The following is an 18,405-nucleotide window of genomic DNA, read 5'->3' as shown; positions in this document are numbered from 1 at the left end:
TCCAATTTCATGGAAGATGTGGGCGAGGAACTCTGGATGTGTGTCCATGTGCGCGACCGCGGAATAGAGACATGTCATCCCCAGTGCCTCATGGACATCAGACTCGTGCTCCATGTGAAAAGATGCCGGATTCTCGGGAATCAGCAACGCGTCGAGATCCCCATGAATGGGTATCTTCGCCAGCTGTCTGAATCGAAGTAGTATCCATGTTGCAAGCTTCAGGAAAATCTGTGAGTTGCCCTTCTGAAATGCTATCCAGTTCCATTCCTCCCAGTCTTCAAGGGTAGACGGGAATTGAATATGCACTGAGTGTCCGAGATCCTGCTCGCTGATGGTAGATTGTATCTTGTGACATGGTAATTCATCGATGACTCACCGGGATGGCCGCAGCGTTGTCAACGCCATCAGGCTCCGTGTCAATCCCATCGATCTCCTGCATAAGATCATCAAAATGGAGACCGTGAAGCGGTAGCCTGGACCGGCTTCATATCGAGCCCACCTCGTTGTCTGTATCTGCGTCTGGTTGGGCGATCTCAGCAACGCTCAGAGATGTACCACGTGACGCAACGTTGCTGCTTTCATCCTATTCGACAAGGTGAATCAACAACGTGCGGTCCCGCAGAGCGAGACAGACCTCCGGTTCGGACTCAACTATCGCTTTGCGTTTTCCATTCCTTTTAGCAGCTGTGGGAGCACGAGTCGGTCTATGCACAGCTGTTGATGATGACATTATGGGGTTGCCATTGACGTCCTGTTGAATAAGATCAATCCCACAAGCTCTCAATCGCATAATAAGCAAAACACCTCGTCTTCAGACTCAATAAATGTCACCCTTTTGCCCCTAATATTTGCGTCCACCTGAGGATGGTTGGAGCGACCCTGACCGTGTTGAACAGAATATTCAATGCATCTGTCTGACATAGCTAAGTTGTTACATACCATGCCGAACTTTCCATCTAATTCAAGAGCCGCCTGCAAGACGAGCAAACTCAGTACATTCCTTCTACGTGTATGACACGAACCGTTTCTCGACGGCCGCCTTTCTGATGTATACGTGATTTTCGTACATCTTTGACACGAACTTGTCCTCGACGGCCGCCCTTCTCATTTGCATGCGATTTCCGTCCATCTTCTTTCATATCGATCAGACTTGCCGCCTCGTCGCTGTCATGCTCCATTTCGGAGGCTGTGGCTGCGGACGTTGTTGGCCCTACCGTTGTCTTTACACTTTGGGTGGTCAACCTGGCGTGCTTTTGCTGATTGATTTCAGCACGATTCAAGCGAACCTTCTTCTTTGCCTTCTCTGTTTCGATGGCCGTTCCGGTGCTATTATTCCTTGGTGTTATCATCGCTGCAATCATACCTTCTACTGAAACACAGTGGTCGACGGACGGATCACCGCACATGTTTCTTGGCCGTTACAAAATTCCTCGTGGTACGAGGTGATTGTAACTTCATGACTGGATCAGCATGCAAGGGATGATATAAGTAGCCGGTGGTAACGCACGCTGCGTCACATGTGTGTAGACCATCTTCTGTCGGAAATCATTCCAAGTACGTTTGATCTTTGACAGAGTAGAGTGTTGCATGGACTCGCTGAATGCGTTGTTGTTTAATGCCATCGCAAAATGATAGTCGAGATGGGCCGAGCGCCATGTTTTGCTTGCTGGTGCATCATCGTTCACTTCTTGAACGAACGCTACAAGCACCTCAATGTAGTAATATGTGATGCAAAGGTAGGTGTCGAGAGTCGCGCGTGGTGATTCCAGATCGTCCATGAGTGCCTTAGCTGTCCGTCGATAAACATCGTGATGATGAAGCAGAAGCCATAATGCATCATAACATTGAGTGGGTACAGTCACCTATGTTTTTTCCATCTCATGGAACACTCATCCAGATCAGAGACAAATAACATACCGATCTCTTGTTAATCACAAGTGTCAATCTCGTTCCATTCCTTTCTAACGAGAATCTTTGCGTCAAAATCGTGTGTGTCGTAACCAAGTCGTGATGTTTGATCACCAGGACAATAGGATTTACAGTAGTGTATTTCGAGGGATCCATGATGAAGCAAACAATGCGGGCAGAAGTTACCGTGTGAAATTGTTCCCTGCCTCAGCAATTCAAAATTAACAAAATGTGACACGATCGCAGTGATCTGATTATAGCATAAGCATGCAATGCAAGTGTGGGTACGGACGATGTAAGAATTGCAGACTGATAAGGCAGCGAGCCATTGCGAGTCACATATTAACTAGGAACTATTTTACAATGGATGGCTTAGTCAAAAGGTGTAAGTTATGTACGGACAATACAAATAGTTGTAAGGTACGACATCAATGCGTCCTACAGTGCAGTAAATGGTATCAGCACCTTCTCTAGTCCTTTCTTGAACACGAGCTCCCCCTTGGCAAACTGGTCACCTTGGTATAGTAACATGGGTGTAGACTTGCGTATCGTCACTCCGAGATGTGTTGAAATCGCTCGTGCTATCTCAATGCTGATTGCAGCCGTTTCTGTATCCACGATAGAGGACGCCGATCCACCCTTTGCACGATATTCCTTCCCCTGAGTAACCATTATGCACAGGGCGAGTAATGATCTCCTGAACAGTGCTGTGCATACAATGTTAGGGACATTTCGATCCTAACTATGACGAGATAGCCTTACGTATTCGAGGCGACAGGCGCGGTATGGCAATCATCATGCGTCGAAGTGTCTCCAGAGCATTGTGCAGGTCCTGGTTGGTTAAGCAGTCACCTACAACAACGTCAAGGTATCTAGATATCTCTGTGAGATGCATGCATCCGTAGTGATAGAAGTGACCCCCTGTTGCGAAAGAGGCAAGTGGGGTATAAACGGCATGCACCTGCCCTGGGGGGGATTATTCTACAAGAACATATATGTCAGCGAATGTGTTCCATCAACACATATAACGCACAAAATGTCTCCAGGTAGGAGTGTGATAACCTCTGCATCGCAATTAGCTCGTATCCAAGCTTCATTTTCGGTGAAGTTTCCTAGCCTGAGTGCGAAATCTTGAAGATGCTTGCGATCGTTTTGCCGATCCTTTGGTCGGAATACAACCCAAAACTTAACCCCTACTTCTATTCTGACCCATGTGAGGCTCCCTTCGGCGTCGTGATGAGGATACGTCAAAAATCCAGCATGGTGGAGCAGAGCCCACCCCTTCACTGTGAAGTTTTCTGGATGTATATTCGATGATATGGGGACGTCATATGTCGTTTGGTTCCACCCATGTGCTAACCCATGATCGAGATTTCTGCCATGAGTCTTTGTCATGTTGGAGATATCTCGGAAGGTAGAAAACGTACCGTAAGGTCTCTGGTAGCGCTGCCTGCGCGAGTGGAATGTCCAACACGCATTGTATCTTCTCTGGATTTTTCATGTCTTCGAAGAACGCTTTGAGGACGCCTGCCGTAGTGACCTTTGTATGATCCATAGCACGCGCCCTGACGTCTGATTTTTCAATTAGCGCATTCCCTGATTGCCGCAGACGATACAACGCTACCGTGAATCCAAACAATCCTATTGGGTGAAATGGCGTAGTATTTGTCCAGATACTCTGCCGTCAACGCTTCGCCCACTGGATTGTATCCTATTCCTCTGATAACAACTGGTTTATTTTGACTCAGTGAATCGCCAACTATATCCTGGATATCATTTTCGGTTATGTCGTTGTGTGATAGATGTGTCACATATTGTGAATCAGGTGCGGATACAGGAGAGTGAGCAAGATACTTGATGATCTGGATGTCTACAGCATCACAAAGATTGTTCTTGTCGTCGTCGTACACGGCTGGGAGAATGGTCCTATGGCCATCTTTCCACTGGATAATAGGACTATTCGAGGGTACTTCTTTCCCCAACAGTCCGACAGTCAAGTCATAATTCCTCGGCGCTGTCATGCCTGATGGTGGCAAAAACTATCAGTACTTGATGGCAACATTGTTTGATCTTCAATCGTTACCTGGATTCGTTTATGAATCGTCCGATACCTATATTCGTATTGCTGTTGTGGACTGTCTCGGATGGTGTATTGTTCAGCCGATTTGTAGTTGAATCGTCACGTGAGTTTATGATCTATAGGGCACGAGGACCGACCGCACCTCTACAACATCAGACACCCAACGATATCTTCCCTCCCGCGTCATGAATTGCAAATGTCTAACAAGTAGTTCTAGAATGCGAGAATGGACGTTCATGCATGTATATAAGATGAACGTCATATGATTCGGCGCGATGGATTGACTGGTAAGTGAATCAAGCTGCATGTATGAAGTGAATATCAACGCGAGAAGATCAACTACGTGAGTGACCGACGAGTGCCTCACATGCTCATACATCACTGCTAGTCAAGTCGTCATACGTTATTCTGATATATCTAACTGTCCATGTGAGCACTTGTGCGAGAATGACCTGATTCGTCACTACACAAACCGTCCGAAACCTCAATGTCAGACACAGATCCGTCTTTCGCAGGATCTGCAATATGCAATGCAGCATCATTGACCTGCGAGGCTGACGATACGTGAATGTCGTTGACCTTCTGACTGAGACTCCGTGAGTTGATGTCACTCTGCTCGTTCATACGATCGTGGTCTGGCACGTCCTCTGTCACCTGTGGCAGAGGAGTCGAGTTCGAGACTGCGTCCATGTCACGGGAGGCAGTGGGGTGAGAGTTGGATGATATTGATGATGGAGCGTCAACGTTGACGATTGGAGACAGTTCATTCATTGCAGTACCGATGTCCGTTGAACTGGCCATTGCAACTTCCGCGATGGGTGTCGCAGACGGTGCTGACGGACGGATAAACAGCTGTTCTGGTTTTCCCTTTACCCGCTTTGAAAACCCCCGTCCGCCGTCCTTCTGTTAGCTGAACGTCAGATCATCCCGGGCGGTAATGTAAGCGCATGGACTTTACCTTTGGTGGAGAAGTCGTGCTCGACATCGTCCTCTTGCGCTTCTGTGGATCTTGCTCATCTGGTGTGACCAATGGCGCTGGGTTTTGTTCACTTGAGATAATCATCTCATTAAGGGCCCCCGCTACACCTCCATCATCGTTGTCACCATAACCGTCAACATCTGCATCCTCGAAGGGCCACCCGTCTAAAAACGGCGAGTCGTGGCTGAACATCATGCTAAATTCCGATTTAGTGATGCGATATGTCGAGAACGTTACATACCTTTTTACAGGTGTCGGTAGTTCTGGGAGAGGCCTAAATCGAGGATGACTACTTGCAAGTCGTTCCTCATTCGACGCCTTTCCAAGCTCATGGAATATATGCGCTAGGTACTGAGGATGTGTGTCGATGTGCGCGATCGCGGAATACAGACGTGTCATTCCTAGGGCCTCGTGAAAATCAGCGTCGTCCTGCATCTCATAATTTGCAGGATGGTCTGGAATGAGAAGTCCATCAACATCATCGTCGATTGGAATCTTAGCCAACTGTCTGAATCGAAGCAGAATCCATGTTCCAAGCTTCAGGAAAATGTGTGAGTGTCCTTTCCGCAACGCTATCCGGTTCCAGTTCTCCCAATCCTCAAGGGTGGATGGGAGGTCGTGATCAGGGTAGCAACTGACATCTTCGCCGATGTCGTCCTGGATGATGTTATACTATATCTGAGATGTACTTAAGGACGGGCCCACCCTCTTAACTTCTAGCATAGACTGATCTGACTGCTGTGTGGACGACGGAGTATGATACGAGACATGAGTGGTCATCAATTATGTTGATATTGCGGTATGCGTACCATGGGAGTCATAATGTCTAACTCTCCCTCTGATGGTGCTCGAACTGAGACTTCTGCTGTGGCCTGTGTGACCTCGTCATGGACAATACTGTCAGCGGTAGCATTTTGGGTTTCACATGCACACACATACCTCATCATCTGACTCAACAATGGCTTTCATTTTTCCCTTTCTGTCTGAAGTCTTAGAAGCCCGGGTCGGTGCTCGCACGTCCTGTGATGAAGAATCTGCTTGCGCGGCCGTCTCGCCCTCATCCTCAGACTCGAGATCGATATATACTTTCCCTTTTCCCTTAGCAGTCACCTTCCTGCCAGGACGGTTCGCATGGCCCTTACTCTGTTGCACACGATGATTATGATTGTGTGTGCGATCGATGTTGGTGGTCGCATACCTCAGCTGTGGAATCTTGCAGATCCCGTCCATCAGGTTCCTGATCCACCAACGATGTCAGTGTTGTTTGTGCGCTCATGTGGTTTCTGACACGTACCTTTGATTGACGGCCTCTCTTGAAACTCTTCCGTTTATTCGGTGAATTATCCTTCATCTCGACAATATTCGCAGTCTCCTCGATGTTGTCGTCCTCTACATGAGATGTTGTGGTTGAGCATGTTGCGAACTCTAGTGATGCAACGCTAGTTTTCACATTCCGAACACTCGTGCGCTTGTTGGTCTTCTGAGGTTTTGCAGTGACACGATTTTGCCGAACGTCGGTCTCGGCCGTATCTCCTTCGACCACAGTGGGTGTGCGGCTCGTGGAAGTCGGCAGTATTTCGGAGATCATTTCTTCGACTGACATACGGTGAGTGGCGGATATATTGCCGCACATGTTCTTGTCATTGCACATTAAATTGTGGTACTTCGCGATATCGACTTTCGCAAGGAAGTTTAGATGAGGTGAGGTGTTCAATTATCTGGAGAGTACGCACGCTGCTGGACTGGCTCATACACTTTTTTCTCCTTGAAGTCACCCCATGATCGTTTTATCTTTGCTAGCGCCGTTTTTTGCATAATCACGTTGAATGCACTGTTCTCTAGCGCCAATGCAAAGTGATAGTCGAGGTGAGCTGAACGCCATGTCTTGTTTGAAACGGGGTCGTCGACCTTCACTTCTTGCACGAACGCTAGCAGAACCTCACAGTAGTAATATGTGACGGCAACGTAGGTCTGGAGTTGTGGGATCGTGTTTTTGCGTTCAAGGAGTCTCGTGGCGGTCAGCTGATAGACTTTGAGATGATGAAGTAGGAGGTGCAATGCATCGTGGCATTGACTTGGCACCGCTATCTATGTGTAGATATCTCTGTGAAAAATATAACCAATAGTGCGCAGGATCACATACCGCTTCCTCATCAATCGACAAACACAAGGTTTTCCTGATCATCTGCAATGAACATCGTAGATTCAAAATGTCGTCTATCACATCTTGTGGCCATGACCGATCTACCACAAGAACAATGGGTTTCTCTGTGGAGTAATTCTTCGCGTTCATGACATAACTATAGTGGTTGAAGGGATCGTGTGAATTTATGCGCGCGTCAAGCACCACAATTTACTATGTCTGTCACACGTCATTCTTTGTTCCAGTCTCCATTTATCCACTGACTGGATTTAAATTACAACTCCGTCTCAGCATCGTTGTCCTTACTGCTTACATGATCGTAACACCACAGGCGCACCAGTTCCCGACTCCACCGACAAATATGAAACTCTTTATTAGTTAGCACAACAAATTTCCAACGTTCCACGACATACACAGACATCCATGCGGCCATCAATGTCAACTCATGCAGATACTACATATCTTTGGTGATTACGGGTCATGTTGTATGCGCTGCAGCGGTTTTCGCTCGACGATTGGAGTTACTAGACAAGGCATTCTTGACTATGAATTGAGTGGCACACTGTTGTTATCGTCGTCGATGGCGCACTTCTGACGTGTCGCCAACAGTATTCCTCGACTTTCCGAGCGCTTGGTTTCTCGGCATCTGGATATCAAGCAAGACGGAATGAGGTCAAATCTATTTTTTGCGGAATATTAGAATGAGATTGGGATCCGGATGTAAGTGAAGAAGAGTACAGAAAGGAGTATTCGAACGTGTGGAGACGTGCTCTTAGTATCTGCATTGATCTCACAGGTTCGTGCATTTTGCGGTCCTCAGTCACGCAAGTGCTAACCAACACCACTGAAGTACACATATTCCTATGTCCAGTTGGAAAGTTGCGATCAGACAACCATGAGCTTCTGGTTGTGTGATGGCGAGACGCCCAATGCCGCTATGACACTACACCAGGGGGCCGTTTGTCTTGTGTTGCCATCCGCCGCAACATATGTTCTTGAACTATCTTGTCACTAACGATTTGATTCGGTGCGAGCTCAGGATGTGTGATGTCAACCGAAAACGATATATATTCTTATTTTCAGGTGTTCAGTTGGAATCCATCCGGTGAAAATCTCAGAAAGCGTGGGTTTTCGACTCATATTCTCGTCCGACAAAAACAACTGTTCGCTGCTCCAGGTCTTCGACCTCTTGTCACGCCATCACTGGCACAATTGCGAGCACTAGTTTGATTTCGTCTTCCATACTTCTGATAAGTGGAGTCTCATCCCACACACGACGTGAGGGTAATCATGATTCTCCCTATTGTTCACTGTCAAACGTGTACGGCTCAATCAGATGGAAAAGCCCTTGGCGATGGGTTCGTTTTGAGATTTCACCCCAGGACCCACCGAGCGCATGATGAGTCACTGAGTTGGCCCAAGACATAATATGAAGTATATCAGTGTCGTTCCATGTTTACTATGGTGGCAGAATTCAGGAATATCCTGGCATCTCCTCATCGCTGTTGGTGGTATAAACCACGAATATGAACGCGAACTCGGTGTGAGGAACAGAATAGCAAACCGCGTGATGTTCCACCTTTCATGGCAAGACGAGAATTGTAAGGCTGCTTGTGATCCTGCATTCCACGTCAGGCAGGTTTGATGCTGCGTCGCCAGCAATTGTAGTTCTGTTGGCCGTTACAGGGACAAGCTTCCAGGAACGCTCGCGCTCGCTGTGAGACATATATATATATATGCCAGCGGGAATGCGCCAGGAGGCTAACTAACCCTGTCCATCCCTGTAGATAGACAGTGAGGATGCAAAAAACATACGAAGGTAGTATGTAGCGACTCACTTTCGAGTTTGATATGTCGGCCTTCAACATTACCTGGCATGATGGTGTGATGAACTACAATGACAAGTATTTGGGATGGGCTGAGTGAATGGACTAATCGATAATTCAAGACGGAAGTGAGAATATGGGGAGTTGTGGACTGTCAGTGAGGATATGGTGAAAAGATAATGTTTGCCGGTGTTTTCCCCCATTCATGTTGTCCGATGGCAGTGAAACGCTTGGATGATAAACGCTTGTACGGTTGCTGAAGCTAAAAGATCAACCAGTAGCAAAATTCCATGGATCAGCGAAAGTCGCACACCAAGGTCACCGCGCAAGTCTCACAACGTCCTAAGATGCAGACACTGCGACGGAATATCCATTGTGATGGATGATGCACACAAGACAGGGCTCAGTGAGATTGTTGCGGTAGTTCACCATACACAGAACGATGCGCATTGAAAAGTTAATCAGGTCCGTCCGAGCCCATGCCGATGTGGATGGATGATGGAGCTAACAACAAAGGAAACATTTTGCATTGCAGGTCGAATGACAGTGCAAGTACTGCGTGACCAAGCCAGCCTCACCTATGTATTACATAAGAAATTGCTACAGTCGATTTGACCCATTCAATTAACGACTTAAAGTTAAACAAGAACATGCTGTCTCGCCCGTGGTGTGTGTGGCGTGGGAATATCACGTGATTGGTTGATTTTAAAAAGGTTGTTCAATTTCAACTTCCGCTCTTCATCTTCTCTACCTTATACTTATCACATTGTTATGACTTGTTTCAATCTCTTGCGGTGTCGTAGCTCCTTTCGGGGTTTAGAGCTGTTGCTCCGGCATTGTCTGAGACGCGACTTTTGTGTTCAGCGCCTTCATAGGTGCAAGGCTGTCGTCGACAGTCGCACGATGCGTCAGTTCTCTTTACATGACTCTTCCACGCTTCCAAACCTTCATCTCCTTGCCGTCGCTCCTTACGGGGGTTCTGAGCCGTCGCTCTGGCATGGTGTGTGATGTGTGACTTCCGTGTTCAGCGCCTTCATAGGTGCAAGGCTGTCGTCGACAGTCGCACGATGCGTCAGTTCTCTTTACACGACTCTTACACGCTTCCGAACCTTCATCTCCTTGCCGTCGCTCCTTACGGGGGTTCTGAGCCGTCGCTCTGGCTGGTGTGTGATGTGTGACTTCCGTGTTCAGCGCCTTCATAGGTGCAAGGCTGTCGTCGACAGTCGCACGATGCGTCAGTTCTCTTTACATGACTCTTCCACGCTTCCAAACCTTCATCTCCTTGCCGTCGCTCCTTACGGGGGTTCTGAGCCGTCGCTCTGGCATGGTTGTGATATGTGATTTTTGTGTTCAGCGCCTTCATAGGTGCAAGGCTGTCGTCGACAGTCGCACGATACATCAGTTCTCTTTACACGACTGTTCCACGCTTCCGCACCTGCATCTCCTTGCCGTCGCTCTGCCGTGGTGCGATAGGACTTTCCCGTGTTCAGTGCCTTTACAAGCATGCAGGCATATCGATGTTGTTGACGCACTTGAGGTCTTTCTTGCTGCTCTCTTATTTTCGCGTACGTTTGGAATATCCTGGTACGCGTTGGTGTAATGTCGCCATTCAGATCGATGACTTCATATTCGACCTGGGATGGCGATTCAAAGCGGTGGATCTACCTGGCAGAGTCAAGGCCGTCATGGATGAAGGATTCGAATTGCAAATGGCAAATGATGGACGATGTCGTCCGTAAGCTAGGCTACTCATTGTAGCTGACTCGTACCCGCCATGTCAACGTTGATAATCGGCTGCGTACGCAACTGTAGTAGTATCAGTGACAAAACGAACGAGACGTACTACCCATCAGTCATAGACAACGAAGAAAATCGACTAAAATCAACTATACAAGTGTCCGTGGTTTGTATTCCTGAGCTCCAGATTTCACTAAGCCGCGTCGCGTCGTCAAGTGCACGCACCATGCACCAATAGTTTCATGAACGACAATTGTGAGCAACGGTCAACTCATGGGTCTTGGATAACTGTTGTATACATCTTTAGAGTCTTCGGCCATTTCTCATATCTTTCGTGGTGCACAACGCTCACAAGGACAGTTTCCACTTGTCACATATCACCATTCTTGTTGTGACAACGTCATCCACCACGTCTCCTCACACCTGCAGCACTCATGGTACACCAAACGCGTCCCTCTGAGAGCACCATCACATCTCTCTAAAACGCTCTCATATGTCGATGCACCCTCTCATCTTCCAGCAGCCAAGACCACCCATCGAACTCCGTGAAACTCTGCGCATAATTACCAGATAACCATGGGTTATGAAGACTTACACGGTCGGCTAATCGTCTGACGAGGTTGCTGACAAATACTGTACTTTGAACTGTGATCGTTCATTCGTCTACCTGCCATACCATCGTTCTTTATTCAAGATCTACTTGCATATTTCTTTAACATCATTCGCTATGTCTGATTATACAAATAAGCGTAGTACTCAAGAAGACGTTTCATCACCGACGGAGAAAATCAAACGCATTCAATCTCATCTGAACATGAAGATACCGAGTTACAATGTATGTCCCGATTGCATTCCTTTGCTGACAATTCAATATGACGTTCGGGATACACAGGACCAAGACGTTGCTCAGCTAAGATCCCCAAGCCCGAATTCATGTACGGCTCAGTACGCGCGTGAACTCTTGGAGATGCTGGAACGCGTGGATCATCAAGTCGAATACCTGCAGGAGGAACGTGAACGAACGCGTATTCGGCACGAAGAAGAGGTAGAAAGGTACCGTGACCGCATTGATACCTTGGAAGAAGAGGTGATGTACCAGAAAGCACTACTTGACGTCACGAGCGAAGACGTAGATCGGCTGGAGGTGGAGACGGTGAAGCAGAAGGAGAACATCAAAGCGATCTTGGAGTACGCACATGGAGACGCCGTAGAGAGACAAATATGCATCGAAGAACTGAAAGATCGTATCATTCAGGTCATTGATCACCCCAATGTGTAACATCTCCTTCATCGACACGATTATCTCAAGTTTAGCTTCATTTTACAGTACAGATAGGCCACATGATTCATCACGACATGATCAGATTCGTTCGTTTGTTCTACATCGCGGTTACACATTGACACATGATCTTGAGTTGCATTTTAATATTCGAATCCTTACTCACTACATTGCTGAACCGTACTTCCCCTTGGACAGTCTCAATCCATTATATCGTATTTTACAACCAACCGTCGTGCAGACGACGACATTTCCTCGTTGGAAGCTAGCAAATCCTTTAGGACTCATATATCAGAGGATGAAGACGGTCAAACAACGACGTACAAGATATGTATCGAGTTCGTTTCTCTGTCCGTCATCACCTCTGATTGATGTGATGATGAGATGGAAATGACTTGCCTGCGCTGCGTTTCCAATGTCCAGATAAAACTTCAAACCAATCCACAATAGAGCTGTGGTAGATGGTCGCTCGCTTGCAGGAGATCATCGACAAGCTCGGTGGTCACACCGTACGGGTATGCTTGTTAAGTCCTGGTGGATGTTTAAAACATAACTTACCGGAGCTGCCCAGACAGACGGTTTTGTGGTCTTCGTGCTCTTCTTCTTCACCTGCCGGCTGTCGTATTCAGTGACAGGGACCCATTCGCGAGGTTTGTGCCAATGCCCAGTATCGCCTTTTCTCGCTCTCACGCACTCCCATCTTTGAGGTTCTTAAACGAGGCCGTGTGTGACCAAGGGGAACCAACAATCATCCCTGTAGGACGGGTGCCGGACGTCTTACATGGGAAAAACAACTTCTCAAACCAAGGCAGCGCCCAAGTATTGCAGATGGTATGTGCTCGGTACACAGTGGTGTTGCAGTCAAGACTTACCCTTGCACAACTATCTTCCAGCTATTCGTCAGTCGACGGCGTGAGAGTAACTCACTTGAGGAACGATCGAGCATTACGGTCGTCTAACCAGAGGTCTGTGTAAATTCAATGCGCACTGCCAAAGCTGGTGCACACCTGTCCGCGTCCCTATCTCGCAGGCACTATGCATCAGGTGTTTACCAACAGGTAGCCGAGAGGAAAAGTGGGGTGGCGAGGAAGGAAGATGCTGGTGCTCGCGCACAGCTGTTTCAATGAAGACCCTTACCCCCGTTGACCGTCCGTGTCAGTTTCATTGAGCTCCCAGCTGTCGAGGCTCAGACGTTTGACGCAGTACCTGCAATCACTTTAGATACTAGGCTAGACCACACTTCAGGAATATATATTGCCAGGATGATCAGTGATATAACAGTGGAGAAAAACCAAGCGAAATGAAAATAACGATACATCGATATAAATTACCACAGATCTGCATCAAACCGCTCGAGGACAGAATTCGCATCTTCCACATCCTTTTGTGCCTTCTTCCGCATGTAGAATATCGGGCAGTCCTTGCTCGAATATTGCACATCCTATCGACCACAGTGTCAATGACAGTCGAAGCAACACAGATATAACCACACTTGATACAAAGAGCGCTGAAAATGTTGGCATTGCGTCCACTGTCGCGAGAACCGCACTTGCAGCTGCGACGCGCTTATGATTTGCTTTGATATCGCTCCCCGATCGTTGGTTGACAGTTATTGCACACGGCACCATCTGCAGCAGTGGCGGCAGTGAGATAGGGCCAGACGTTTGCTTGTTTGGGCTTACGTTTTACATTGCTATTCGACAGTAACGGAGGTTTGCACCCAAGGCATGTTACCGTCTTCGCTGTGAACTTCATCAGACCGCCAACTGTTGGAGTTGCGATCTGGATTGACCTGGTGTGCGCGCCAGATACTGGGGAACATATCAACAGACGACATTCACAGCGAATGAAGCAACATACACAACGATGCTGCCTTCTAACCCAGGATTGGTTCAAAATTCTCACAAGAGGATCTGAGAACTGCGTTTCGAGATAATATTTAGTATCGATGGGAATGCTATTCTCCAAAACATAAAGGGCATCCTCGGATTTTTCGTATGCAGCAGCACCTATTCTTCCACAAGTCAGCATAGAGCCATGATACTTGACGCGGAATGTGACCTTCAATGCCCTTGACAATAACGTAGGTGACACGGCCACGCAAGGCCGGTGCGGAACCTGACCATGGATATCAGGACATAACCAGGTAACCACATCAGTCACAAACCTGCGTCACGTTGCCGCATGCGCTCTGCCAACTCCACATGCGCTTGCTTCGCAGCATAATCTGCGGACATTAGAATGCCAGCCCATTCTCGTTCAAAATTCACATACCAGCTATGGCCGGAGCCTTTGCAATCACCAGTTGGGACATATCGACCTTATTTTGCAGACCATCTGATATGATGCGCTTTGTGTACCTGGGATGGCTGGTTCAGCAACCAAACGAGCAAAAGTGTGTACTTACTCCTCAGCTCCTCTGACGTCTCGATTACCGTAGATACTTGCTGACAGTTGTCTCTCCGGACCGTCTAGATTCCTTAATTCAGTATATCCACGGTAAACTATTGAAGATGAAGACAAACTTCGATCCTCTTTGAGTTCATCTTGCCCATTCGTCTGGCTTGTCCAGCAACGTCCAGCGTACCGCTTCTTGCTGATGAGAAGATACGGGTAATAAAATTTCTCGAATTCGAGCTCAATAGGTCTGACAGATTTCGCCGTCGCAAAATCTGCCGCCTCCGCTCCTGTAGATTGCTGGTTGGTACGAGCAGAGAGTCATGATCCTTTCCAGTTCTGCAGGCCCAAACCTGACCATGACAGAGTCAGTATCACCATAAATTACTTCAGCATTATCAGCGTGTCCATTATAAATGGAGAATTATGCTTCAACGTCCTACAAATGGTTATTGGTCGGGTGTTCACTGGCGGACAGACTACGACTTACCTACTTAGTTTTCGCGATCATCTGACGCCAATATGCTGCCACACTGCAGGAGATAGGAAGGCAGGGTAATGTTCCAATCGTCGCACCAGTGAACTCATAAGGAGAGTTGGCACTGGTCTGCAATTGAATGAGGTCAGATAGGGTCGCCGTACCAGCTGAATGCAAAGCACCTTCAGAGCAAGCTGACGACCGTCCAAGACTGCACGCTTGGATGGATCGGTCACCTTCTTGAGATCTGCCTTCGCACGCGTACCAGCAGAGATCAAATCTTCCAAGAAAGTAGGTCGTAGACCATTTCGTTTTGCCGTAGTAGCGAAAAATTCTAACCAGAAGCATTAGCCGACTGATCTGCAAACTACATATCCAACAGCTCTAACATACCGTTATTGGGGGTTTGGATATATTCAACGTCCTTGACAAGCTGCATGCGATCAATGGTATTCATTTCGATGAGCGTCGTATAACACAAATTATGTACCATCGTGATGGACGGATACAAATAGCTCATATCAAGAGTTGCAATTGGTGTGTCGTGGTAGCCTTTCCTCGGCTCGATGACAGTGGCACCTTCGTATTGCTCATCAGAACCCTCGCCCTTCAAAGCAGGGATGATATATCTCTCTTGATTAGCCTCGTGAAATAGCTGGGAAAGCACCTTAATGGACTGGCCATTGGAAAGGAGGTAGTTGAAGGGAATGCCCGTGACATGTGTCATTTCAGTGTAGTTGATGAAGCACATAAGTTTGTCCCGCAGTCACTGAGGGAGATATACATCCTGTAGCAACTATAAGAACGACAAAGACGACGCAAAAAGGACTTGATCACCTTTAAACAGCAGACGGCCAGCCGACGTCTGGACTCTGGGGTACCATGTTGCAATTCTGTGATAACGGAGTGGGTTCATATTCTCCTGTGGCTCACCAAGGAACTGTGCACAGACAGTGTTGAAGGTATAACTACGTAACTTGTGTTCACGTTGCATAAATTGCAGGACGTCGAGTTGTAGCCGATCTTCTAGCTCTGTATCTTTGGAATCACGCTGCTCGTATGCCTTCGAAGAGAAATGCGTCTCCTTCGTCTCAGTTTTGGAACCTTTAACACAACATCAGTATGATCTTATCACAGCAAACAGAAATGCGCACCATTCATGCGACCAAGAAAAGGGAACTTATTTGCCTTGAGATGCTGTGCTCGATCCATGAGATATGGAAAATCGAATTTTGCAATGTTGTACTCGTTGACAAGATCCTGGTCAACCTCTGCAATATGGACAGCTGCTCAAGCCAAGGCAGCGCCCAAGTGTTTCAGATGGTATGTGCTCGGTACATAGTGGTGTTGCAGTCAAAACTGACCCTTACACAACTATATTCGCGCTATTCGTCAGTTTAGCGAGTGAGAGCACTTCAAATCATGAGTGCACCCAATCGTCGACATCCTCACTACCGCTGAATCTCGCATTTCAACAGCAAACGTCTTTACTATCAGCCGTCGAATGTCCACGGCCAGCGTGAATAATACTGCCAGTAGTCTTTCCAACTCGAGCTCTGTGCGATCTCAAGGTCAATGCCAGCTACTTATATGGTCATTTCAGAAATAGGTTTCAAACTTGTGAAAAAATTTCTTTCATGGGCTGGTACATATCATGGAGGGTACTTCTATCTATATGTTTCCTGAGACTGCACCCCTGCAGTCGCCTCTGTCCCTGTCCCTGCTGCGGCTGCGCGAGTCCCTGCTGCGGCTGCGTGAGTCCCTGCTGCGGCTGTGCCCTGTCCCTGCTGTGCCTGAAAATCAATGTTGTAGCCCTCGTCAAGGGGAGTCTATCCATAGTCTAACGACATCAATAGGATAATATCCTAGTGAACTATAAGCAAAATACTCGAAATCGAAGGGTTCAAGAAAGCAGCTTGACCGTGGGAACTACTCCGAAAAAAATGCAAAAATCAATGTCGTAGCCCTCGTCAAGGGGAGTCTATCCATAGTCTAACGACATCAATAGGGTAAGATCCTAGTGAATTACAAGCAAAATACTCAAAATCGAAGGGTTCAAGAAAGCAACTCGACCGTGGGAACTACTCCGATAAAAACGCAAAAATCAAGCAAAGTCAAGCAAAGTCTGAACGAGGTTTTGACCTGGGCCATAAGGATGAGGATAAGGAATACGATAGTCAAGACTACGATAGCAAAAAAATCAAGAAAACAAGCAAAAGACAAGGATAAGGATTACGACAGTCAAGACTACGATACGATAAGCAAGTCAAGGATAAGAAACGCGATAGTCAAGACTACGATAAGGAAGTCAAAGATAAGGATCACGATAGTCAAGACCACGACAAGGATAAGAAACGCGATACCATAGGATACGATACGATAGTCAAGACAAGGACAAGAAACACGATGGACTACGATACCATACGACAGTCAAGACAAGGATAAGAAACGCGATAGACTACGACACCATACCGCACGATAACTTACGATAACAATACGACAGACTACGTCACGATACCATACGATAGACTACGTCACGATACCATACGATAACACACCATACGATAACTTACGATAACAACGCGATACACCACCATACCATACCGTACGATAACAATACGATAGTCAAGGATAAGGATAAGGATAAGCAGGGCAATCATATGTTAGATTCCCCCCACCCCCCCCACCCATTAGAGCTTAGAAAACCACCACCCGCCCGTTAGCTCTCTCGTCGGTTAGTATAAAAACGTATTCTCTCGGTGTCTCGGTTCTCGGTACCATAGCTTAGCAAGACACTACAATACGCTACGCTACGATACCACAGCAACTCAAGCAATACCGCAGCAAGAGACTACGATACCAAGACAAGCAATACCACAGCAATGAATCAAGCAAAATCAAGCAACACAAATACCAATAAAAATACCAAAAATAACCAAATCAAGCCAAGTCCGAACCAGGTTTTCGCCTTAAGCCTACCCCTCAGATCAAGCAAAATCAAGCCGCACAATAGCAAAAAATAGCAAAAATCACGCAAGATCAAGCCAAGTCTGAACCAGGTTTTCGCCTAAACCTACGCCTCAGATCAAGCAAAATCAAGCAAAAATCAAGCAAAGTCAAGCCCACTCCTGACAAGGTTTTCGCCCAAACCTACGCCTCAGATCAAGCAAAATCAAGCAACACAATAGCAAAAATGAAACCAGATCCCGTCCTAGGCCCACGCATCACTCCAAAGACAAGACAAGACAAGACTACCAAAACATCAAAAAATCACAAAAATCAAGCAAAACGCAGTCAAGTCGAAACGAGATCCTGTCCTAGGCCCACGCATCACTCCAAAGACAAGACTACCGCAGCCACATCACAGCAGAAATCAAGCAACGCCCAGCAATAAAACGACAAAAATCAAGCAAAATCAAGTCAAGCGAAAGCGAGGTTCCGTCCTAGTCCGACGCATCACCCCAGACAAGCGCCATGCTAAGCGTAAGATAAGCGAGACCAGGAAATCAAAGACAGTCCATAAATCAAGAAAAGTCAAGGAACAAAACAGCAAAAATCAAGCAAAATCAAGTCAACAA

At 47.1% G+C, this 18,405-nt stretch overlaps 5 protein-coding genes across 5 annotated transcripts; 2 read left to right on the top strand and 3 right to left on the bottom strand.

Annotated features, from left to right (window-relative positions):
• Positions 1-7: 7 nt before the first annotated feature.
• DFJ58DRAFT_737582 (uncharacterized protein) lies at positions 8-1,778 on the bottom strand (the record flags this gene model as incomplete). The annotated part of the gene is made up of 10 exons (XM_041386950.1): positions 8-32; positions 104-321; positions 377-433; positions 500-583; positions 635-751; positions 805-879; positions 940-972; positions 1,023-1,369; positions 1,423-1,452; positions 1,508-1,778. 10 exons carry the CDS (start codon positions 1,776-1,778, stop codon positions 8-10), a joined length of 1,257 nt encoding a protein of 418 aa, XP_041235063.1.
• A 568-nt stretch (positions 1,779-2,346) lies between these two features.
• On the bottom strand, positions 2,347-7,260 carry DFJ58DRAFT_737581 (uncharacterized protein; the record flags this gene model as incomplete). The annotated part of the gene is made up of 16 exons (XM_041386949.1): positions 2,347-2,615; positions 2,671-2,790; positions 2,870-2,889; positions 2,942-3,283; positions 3,336-3,480; positions 3,533-3,931; positions 4,462-4,891; positions 4,947-5,163; positions 5,209-5,624; positions 5,673-5,705; positions 5,777-5,839; positions 5,907-6,110; positions 6,166-6,204; positions 6,262-6,644; positions 6,701-7,055; positions 7,111-7,260. 16 exons carry the CDS (start codon positions 7,258-7,260, stop codon positions 2,347-2,349), a joined length of 3,585 nt encoding a protein of 1,194 aa, XP_041235062.1.
• A 2,598-nt stretch (positions 7,261-9,858) lies between these two features.
• Positions 9,859-10,277, top strand: DFJ58DRAFT_737580 (uncharacterized protein; the record flags this gene model as incomplete). Its single annotated transcript, XM_041386948.1, has 3 exons — positions 9,859-9,936; positions 9,983-10,099; positions 10,146-10,277. The coding sequence occupies 3 exons, from the start codon at positions 9,859-9,861 to the stop codon at positions 10,275-10,277; spliced, it is 327 nt and encodes a 108-aa protein (XP_041235061.1).
• Positions 10,278-11,400: 1,123 nt separating this feature from the next.
• On the top strand, positions 11,401-12,324 carry DFJ58DRAFT_848903 (uncharacterized protein; the record flags this gene model as incomplete). The annotated part of the gene is made up of 3 exons (XM_041393687.1): positions 11,401-11,508; positions 11,566-11,928; positions 12,151-12,324. 3 exons carry the CDS (start codon positions 11,401-11,403, stop codon positions 12,322-12,324), a joined length of 645 nt encoding a protein of 214 aa, XP_041235060.1.
• A 955-nt stretch (positions 12,325-13,279) lies between these two features.
• Positions 13,280-16,664, bottom strand: DFJ58DRAFT_876377 (uncharacterized protein; the record flags this gene model as incomplete). The annotated part of the gene is made up of 20 exons (XM_041394451.1): positions 13,280-13,393; positions 13,445-13,539; positions 13,560-13,580; positions 13,635-13,763; positions 13,813-13,828; positions 13,858-13,961; positions 14,014-14,070; positions 14,120-14,179; positions 14,227-14,312; positions 14,356-14,423; positions 14,478-14,511; positions 14,540-14,639; positions 14,866-14,956; positions 15,010-15,161; positions 15,221-15,503; positions 15,612-15,614; positions 15,665-15,720; positions 15,761-15,931; positions 15,982-16,113; positions 16,493-16,664. 20 exons carry the CDS (start codon positions 16,662-16,664, stop codon positions 13,280-13,282), a joined length of 1,944 nt encoding a protein of 647 aa, XP_041235059.1.
• Between the last annotated feature and the right edge of the window lie 1,741 nt (positions 16,665-18,405).

Source organism: Suillus subalutaceus, assembly GCF_016647625.1.
Source record: "Suillus subalutaceus strain FC151 chromosome Unknown DFJ58scaffold_374, whole genome shotgun sequence".
In the NCBI taxonomy this organism is placed as follows: Eukaryota; Fungi; Basidiomycota; class Agaricomycetes; order Boletales; family Suillaceae; genus Suillus; species Suillus subalutaceus.
This window is presented reverse-complemented; position numbering and strand designations above follow the sequence as displayed.